The sequence below is a fragment of the Colias philodice genome, chromosome 18 (assembly GCF_061535455.1).
Source record: "Colias philodice isolate Cphi_HAF_F1 chromosome 18, ilColPhil1 Martin Lab GWU primary, whole genome shotgun sequence".
In the NCBI taxonomy this organism is placed as follows: Eukaryota; Metazoa; Arthropoda; class Insecta; order Lepidoptera; family Pieridae; genus Colias; species Colias philodice.
The window spans coordinates 9,917,360-9,925,815 of NC_143103.1; the positions used below are offsets into that span (position 1 = coordinate 9,917,360).

Sequence of the window (8,456 nt, forward strand, 5' to 3'; positions counted from 1 at the left end):
GGTTTAAACTCAATAATGAACTCTAAAATGTATAACAAAAACAGAAAATTTTTCTTTCTTTCTTTCTTTCTTTCAAAATAATTAAATACTTATTCAATTAATCTTTACATTTAATCTCATTATAACTGATATACAGTTATAGCACATTTCGTTTTTAACAATAATAATTGAGGTATACAATTTACTTTACTTATATTTCCAAACGCAGCTGTCAAATCTAAAAGACATTGTCACATTGACAGCCGTCAGTTATGGTCTTGATTAGAGGTGCAAGGACGGCGCGTAATAATTTTCAACACAATTAATCACAAACGTGACTGAAGTCGAGTGTAAATATAGTCGAAAATTTATGTTACAATCAGTGCATCAACATGCCGTACGCAGTAATGAGACATTTACGCCGTACCCTAGTGTTAAGTCAACAAATCCGAGTCGAGAGCACCATGACCAACCTAACTCAAGAAGAATATATTTTTCGGCCTCCCTTCGCGCAGTGGAGCAAGGTTATTAAAGATGCTGAAAAGATTGTCGGATATCCAACATCTTTCATGAATTTGAGGTGGCTTTTGAGTGATGAATTCGCCAATTTAGCTATGCACCTACGTAAAATTGTAAGTAGAAATTTTACATTATTTACAATAATTACACCGAAAAGTCATTATATTTACATGTATATTGTAGGCAACTTAGGTCAAACACCATCTACTCATTCATTGCAATTATTATTCCCTATTTTATTCAATATACAAACATAAGTTAGACAAGTTGACATGCCAATGCAACAGATATCTATTAGATGTGTGTAAATATGTTATTATTCAAGACGTATTTAGCTATATTATTAATTTTATTTCATTTATAATTAGTATACAACATGATTATTGTACATAAATTAAATTATGTGGTATTACACCACACATATATTTATTATGTAATGATAATTTCAAGGTTAGCTAAAAGGAAGTAAGTTATACACTTGAAAAATTTTAAGGCCACACAAGTTTTATATTTATAAACTATTCACACAAACACACTAAACAGAAATTCATGATTTTAAAGTATCTAATTGAAATGTTATTGTATTGTCATGAACAAGTTGTTAATTTTCATGTATACTGAAGAACTTGTTAATCAAATAAAGTGAGATACAATGTTATGCTATTATATACAAATATTTACATAAATAAAAATTTGACATAGGTTAATATGGTGTATAAGTAAATAAATAGTATAATAGTGACTCATACCTGTTTGCTTTAGTTATATGCATTTGCATTCATTCCACTAATCTATATTGTGATATTAGAAATTTGGTGCGCCCAAGACTTTTATGTCTCTTAATAGGGTCTTTAAACTTACGGCCAATTATTCTTATTTATACAATTACCATGGAGTCAAACATATATTGTTACAATTTGCGCTATATTTCTCTTTATTTCACTTGTAGGTAGGAAGCAATCACCCAATAATGAAAACTGCCAAAACCGTCCTATACAATGAACACAATAATCTACAACCTTGGGGCCTTATTATTCTCCTACTATCCAAAGCTGTCGCACCAGCATCATCGTTACATGCAAGTAATGTCGCGGAACAACAGAGAATGCTGGCCGAACTTACAGAAATGATACGCACAGGCCATTACATACACAGAGGTTTATTAAACATACCCCCAGAGCAGCGAGACGTTGCTATGGACTCTCTATATGCAAATAAAATTGCCATCCTCATAGGTGACTATCTACTGGTCACTGCAAACGGCATGTTAGCACGATTGAAGAATCAAGATTTATCGTATTTAATATCAACAGCGTTGCGTGACATAAGTGAAGGAGAATTCTTTGGTCCTAGAGATGAGCAGAACATGCCGTTGCCAAGCAAGCCAAAAGAAAATGTAGCGGATAACTTCAGGATTAGCTGTGAAACCGTGCCTTTGGATGTTAGCGACGTGCTAGGGTCGCCAGTAAGGGAATGGACGCTACGGACTTTATACAGTGGTGGTACCTTGTTCGGTAGAGGATGTCAGGGAGTTATGTACCTCGCTGAAAGAAGTGTCGAGGAGCAAAAAAAGGCTTTCCTCTTCGGCTGTCATCTGTGCTTAGCGTGGCAGGCTGCGAGCGAACTACACAAATTCACAAACACCAAAGAACCTTATTCTTTAGTTAGTGCACCAGTTCTTTTCGGTTTGCAGCGTTTACCTCACTTACATGAAAAGGTTAACGTTAAAAATATTACAGAAGTTGATTATGTGGGTTTAAAAGAGGAATTACTTGAAACGGATGCCGTGGAACGGACTAAGTTATTATATAGCGAAAATGCGGATAAAGCCAGATGCTATGCTGATTTGTTTGGTGACAGTGAAGCAGTTAGGACTATAAAGAGAATGATTAAGAATATATAGCAGGATTTGTGTAAGAGAATAGGAAAAAATTGGTTGTCTGCACTATTGTGTGGGCTTAGTACAAATTGAATAGGTAGAGAAATGTAGGGAGAATTTTCGTCAAAATTCGAAAGCCTATATCAATTTGAAAACTGAGACAATTATAAAGATATAATAATCATCAAAAATTCTTACAAATCAGTTTATATTGAGACGAAAAACATGCTAGAAAAAGTTCTCCTTTTTGGGCTTGTTTTAAATCATACTTTTAAAGAGGAAAATTCAAATGTTTTCATTATTTGTTAAAAAAATCAAAAATTGCTATCTTTTTTATCTTGGTTTATCTTTTCTTTTTTTGCAATGTCATTTATTTATATTTTGTAAGAATTTTCATTTGATACTTACTTTTCATTGTTTGTTTTTTTTTTGCAATCATGGCAGGCCTTTCATATATACGTATAAATGGTTACAAGAAATAAATTATTTACATAGTTGCATTGTTATTTTATATTTATTACACATACAAATGTTTGAACTATGAAATGTAATTTTAACTTATTGTTTCAAAGTCCACATTAGCTGTTTTAAGATGTAAGTTAATTTATCATTTTGTCACAATATATCTATAATATTCCTTTTTTTAACTGTTTATTTTTTATTGATTTGTCTTTCTGTTTATACTGGCACAATTTACTGTATTTTCAATTCCACAGATTAGATTAGTAAAACCGATAAGGTGTTTTTTTTAAATTTAGTTATAACTTATAATATTTAAATATGTTTAAGTTTTGCCTTTGATTTGGATAGAAGGAATTATTATGGTCAAGTTACTATAAATATGTGATATTTCATAATTCTTAGAAAATTGTTAACTAGTGTTGTGTAAATAAATTTATTGTGGTTTAAGAAATGTTTTTCATTTAAAACATACTAAATGTAAATACCTACTTACGATAAAAATATTTATCTAAGTACTTACTAGATATTGCTTTCATTATGTGATGGCTTGATACTCGTAAATGCGTCAAAGAAAAATCTTAGGAAAAAAAATTAAATCGCCTAGTAAGGCGTACGTATGGAGTACGTATTAAAATAACAGGTATATGATAATATGCTAACTTATTAAAATGAATATCTTCAAGACTTGCCGAAAAACCGCCGAATCTTAATGAATAAAAAAAAAAGTTTTGAAATCTTCATTTCTAATGGGTTCGTTTTTACTCTGAGTTCTAAATACAGATGTTGAATAAAAATGACACGCATACCTCATTTCCCGCGCATTTCGCATGACAGGTCAGAGAGCGGGAAAATGTATTTCATTACCGCTCCGGAATCACAGTGTCATACGATTTCAAATTTAATTTATAATATTGATTTATATTTGACCGTTATAAATATACATTCCAATTAATTAGGAATCAAGAGATATGTCGATTTGTTTTAGTTATTTTTACGTAAATATTTTCTCTTGACCTTCACAAACTACTGCATTTATTCACAGAATGGAAAGTCTTTCGAAAGATCTTTGCAACGTTATTGCAACACATATTAATTGATTGTGACGGAAATCAATGAAGCCTTTCGAAGTTGCGACGCCTAAGTCATTCACAAAGTAATCGTGTATTGTCAAATATAGCGTTTTTTTATTTCATTTTTTTATTATATAGTATTAATTATTTCGGTTTTGATAAAAGGTTACTCTTTATAATACACACAAGGTGCATCTCATAATTAATAAATCCCCTTGTAAGGTGATCAAGATTCATAAGGTTAACTGATGTCATGTCATGTCAAGGCGAGCACATCACATATAAACAATGAACAAAATAAAATATAATAGCATTATTTCTCCATATATTGCAAAGTTTCACCGTGTATAGTCAATGCCATTTTTTGGAGGGCCAACCTCGCATCTTCCACAGGAAATTTATCACTATATTTCAGAACTGCAGCTAGTTCTTCGTCTAGAAACTTCGATATATAATCCATAGATCTAGTGCCTCTTACCGCGTAATACAACTGCTTATACTCTATGGGCCGTTTCTCAACTGCTGCGGACCATATATGGCCATAGAGCGACGGATACTCCCACATGGCTATTATTACTGGTGCCCCAACCAAGGAGTATGAATATGGGTGTGTAAAGAAGTCCTTAATGTCGAGGTAGAGTTGCCACATAATGGCCAAATGTCCTCCCAGCTTGTACGCGTCTCTCTCGAACTGCTCTCCCTTGAATGCGAGTTTCATAGCGCCCTGGCAACCCTTGCCAAGCAAACTGCCAGATGTCAGCATGGTTCGTAACAGCCATTCGTCTTTGCCTTGACCCAGAAAGGTGTTTGATCCCAATTTGGCTAAGTTGTCTTCGTTCTCCCAAAGGTAGTTGCTGGTTATTTCATTGGTAGCTAAATACACAAACTTTTTTAATTATCACTTTTATCGAATCCAATCTTGTATTATGGTCTTTGAACACGCTATTTTAAAGAATTAAAAAAACGTTTTAGCCTGCAGGGTATTCCATAATAGGTAACTTTTACTTTTGATCGACATACTAATATTTCATCTATAAGTTGTAACTAGTCGCATAGTAGCGTAGTCTTAAGAAAAACATTACATTCTGTTTCCGTAACACTTTAAAATTTACCTTTAGGCTTACTCGGTAGGGGTTTATGTTCATCATCATGATCCCCAATAAAGTCGCCTTCCACCAAATCTCTTAAACCGGTCGAGATAAGCTCAGTAACTTCATTGTTCCTCAATCCACCCAGGTGCTGCAGACACTTAGCTAGAAGATAATCCCCTGCAGATATTTATAGAAATAAGATCTGAATCATCCGATCTATTAATGGTAGGTGGATTATGTATCAGAGAGGTACTTAATAAAATTAAGTTCATCTAAAAATTATAATATTTTTATGAGTACAGCCACTTTTCATATACATATATTGTTGGGTTAGGTTAATAATATCATAAGGAATTCTTAGAACACCTTTATCATTACAGGCAAACGAACACGTTGAACGCCTCTTGATGAGGAGCCGCGACCGCCCATAAGCATTCATAGGTACCTAATAGAAAATAAAAAGGAGATTTTGTACCACTACCGAGAAAGAAACAAACATTACCAGTGAGCAACACAATTTTGTTCCCATACAGCAAGTCCTTATACTTCTCTCCACTTTTTTCCTTATCCTGAAGATTAGCCATCGTCTTATGTATCAAATGCCCCGTTCTTTTCATTTCCACTATTTCAGCAAGTGCTCGTTGAGAGTGTAGAACACCGGAGTCATGATAATCGCCAGTATACCGACTACTATCGAAGCCAGCGGCCTTGGACACCAGGAGAATGACCAGACCAACGGATTGAAGGTTACTTTTGGAACCGATCAACAAATTTTTGGCGGACTTGAGCAGAGGATGATTGGTACCGACCTGACAACGTTTAGCTTATTTAGAATAAAGAGACATGTTTTATGATGTTAAATACAATTTGATTAATTTTTAAAACATCATTTCTGTTCACATGTTAGTTGTTACTAAACTAACATGTGAAATTAACTAGGTACGTATAGAATTTTGTTAATCTATTGTATTATGATATGTGCATATACCTAGTATCAACTACCTACACAAAAACTATTAACTGACCAATTTTCTCAAATGTATAGCGGTATTCGCAATCTCATCATTGAGCAGCCAGCGCAGGTTCAGGAACGATGTAGGGTAGCCAACAATTTGCTCAGCTTCCATCGTGACGTCACGCCAGTCCAGTTCTTCGCGTGGACCATGGCGCACGTGGCATTGCCGGCTATATCAATTTATTCTAGTTATTCAAGCATACCCCAATCAAAACCGTCACACGCGTAGATTAATTTGTGACAAAGATCGCGCAACGAAGCTCATTTAAAATGATGAGGTTTGAGCTAGTTCCAAGCGAAAATTAAATTAGTAATAAGGGGTGGCAAATGTAAAACCTACATAACTTCGTGGGTCAGACCCTGATGGAATCATGGAGATGAGTTAAAAACTACTTGGTTTGGCAAACAGCCCGCGTACACGAACAAAATGAATTGGTGGAATAAATCTGCAATCTAGGTAGAGTAACATCATAGTATAACATCATAAAGCTGAATAGTTTGCCAATCTAATGAAAAAAAAATTAGAAAACTCTTATCGCACTTCGCAGGAACTACGGTTCGAGTCCTGTTTCAATCAGTGTAGATATTATCCATACTAATATTATAAATGCGAAAGTAACTCTGTCTGTCTGTCTGTTACTCAATCACGCCTTTACTACCTACTGAACCAATTTGCATGAAATTTGGTATAGAGATATTTTGATATCCGAGAAAGGACATAGGCTACTTTTTATCCCGGGAAATAGGATAGGTTTTATCCCGGAAATCCCACGGGAACGGGAACTATGCGGGTTTTTCTTTGACTGCGCGGGCGAAGCTGCGGGTGGAAAGCTAGTATTATTCTAAAGTCTAAACATAAGATACAGTGGACTTCTTAGATAGAACACAACGCGGCTTTCACTTGTGTTTACGCACTTGGCCTTCTAGTTAAAAAAATAATGATTAAAAAACGTAAAAGTTTCTGTTATAAACACTTATTATGTATTAAGTAACTTAATCTGTGTACCTAAAAATTAATTTTATAAATGTGTGCTAGTCATAAAAATCACTCATAATTCACAGACAGTAGACTCGGAGATTATCAGCAGCAACTGTGAAATCAGCTTAAAAACATTTATAATAACTGCTCTTGGGTGTCGTCGAAAACAAAATTTAAAACGCAAGCAACAAGCAGTTAAATTAAATAATATATCCCATTATTTGCACCATTTATGTTCCTTATAAAAAACGAAACGCACCTGAACTTATTTCCCAAAACGGACGCGTAATTAACAGTTACCGATTTGAAACCACGATAGTAAACACACCGTTTTGAATTTAAACAAAACTTATACAATCTGCCGGTGTAAGACGCTAGCAGATTTCTCGATAACATTTTGCAGTTTACGGCAGATGTAATTTTCTTAATTGACAGCCATGTTGAGAACGTCTGTGACACAATCATGCAAGAATTAAAAAAGAATTGGCGCCTGTGATTGGCGCGAAAATGTTATGTTAAAACTCTTTGGTAAAAAATGTGCGAATGAACGACGAATGAAAGAATGAAAAAATAGTTAAACTTGTTAAAAACTAGAACTACTCGTTACACGTAAGTAATTACGTAATTAATTAACAACTAGATTAATTTTATTTTTATACTTACTTGAAATTTTATTCTTGACAGATCATATTATTTAATAACCGCAATGGAATGAATCTAAATGACTGGGCGTATATACCTAGTAACGTTTTGAATACAATTAACGACACGAAATCATCATTAGCGTTTTGGGAATAAATTTGCTGTGCTAAAGTCTGATAAGATCTAGAAGTTGCAATATTTGAGAACATGAGGCTTTCGAGAAATACCTTCTAATGCCGCAGTTTTAATTTACTACTAAAACTAGTATTAGCATTTATCAAATCATTTACAATAACGTACTATAATAAAAAAAAATCATAAAAATTTATCGAACCAATGCAGTAATAAAGTAAAAAAAATAATATACCAAATAGTGACGAATTACAAAATTTATCTGACGTTTCAGATAAATTTTGTAATTATTTTAAAATTTGCCGATTTTTATGAAATTGGTCGTAAAGTAATATAATTCATATCGCAAGGACATTGCGGTATCCTGGCATTATTTTATGCGCAGGTATGCCCAATTAACCCTATTTTAAAAAAGAAATTATCAGTCGACGTCACTAGGTAGTAGGTAACATACATGTTAATGCTATACCTATCTATTCTTAAACCCCTGCCACTTATTAAACACACAAACATGAAACCTAATTCCAAAACGAAATTATTAATTAACCCGCTCCGTCAACACAAAGGTTAACTTAAATTACAAGTTCAAATGTGAAATGTCACGGAGACGCGGTTGATTTCTGAACGCGAACGATTTTCGCGCGCACGCATCAGCCATTATCGTGTTGGACGTCACTTCCGCTGACAT

General features: G+C 33.8%; 2 protein-coding genes across 2 annotated transcripts; one reads left to right on the forward strand and one right to left on the reverse strand.

Moving 5' to 3' along the window:
- The first annotated feature begins 250 nt into the window (after nt 1-250).
- LOC149480709 (all trans-polyprenyl-diphosphate synthase PDSS2-like) lies at nt 251-2,653 on the forward strand. The gene is made up of 2 exons (XM_089706681.1): nt 251-611; nt 1,448-2,653. Exons 1-2 carry the CDS (start codon nt 372-374, stop codon nt 2,399-2,401), a joined length of 1,194 nt encoding a protein of 397 aa, XP_089562807.1. The 5' UTR covers nt 251-371; the 3' UTR covers nt 2,402-2,653.
- Nucleotides 2,654-4,116: 1,463 nt separating this feature from the next.
- LOC149480710 (all trans-polyprenyl-diphosphate synthase PDSS2-like) lies at nt 4,117-8,456 on the reverse strand. The gene is made up of 5 exons (XM_089706860.1): nt 8,350-8,456; nt 6,026-6,185; nt 5,503-5,809; nt 5,022-5,177; nt 4,117-4,782 (listed from the first exon to the last, which is right to left on the reverse strand). Exons 1-5 carry the CDS (start codon nt 8,454-8,456, stop codon nt 4,223-4,225), a joined length of 1,290 nt encoding a protein of 429 aa, XP_089562986.1. The 3' UTR covers nt 4,117-4,222.

Coding starts and splice junctions, on each gene's coding strand:
- LOC149480709 (XM_089706681.1), top strand. CDS start 372: ATGCCGTACGCAGTAATGAGACATTTACGCCGTACCCTAGTGTTAAGT. Junction 612..1,447: donor CTATGCACCTACGTAAAATT/GTAAGTAGAAAT, acceptor TTTCACTTGTAG/GTAGGAAGCAATCACCCAAT.
- LOC149480710 (XM_089706860.1), bottom strand. CDS start 8,456: ATGTCAGCGGAAGTGACGTCCAACACGATAATGGCTGATGCGTGCGCG. Junction 6,186..8,349: donor GACATTTCACATTTGAACTT/GTAATTTAAGTT, acceptor AAATTGATATAG/CCGGCAATGCCACGTGCGCC. Junction 5,810..6,025: donor CTATACATTTGAGAAAATTG/GTCAGTTAATAG, acceptor AAACGTTGTCAG/GTCGGTACCAATCATCCTCT.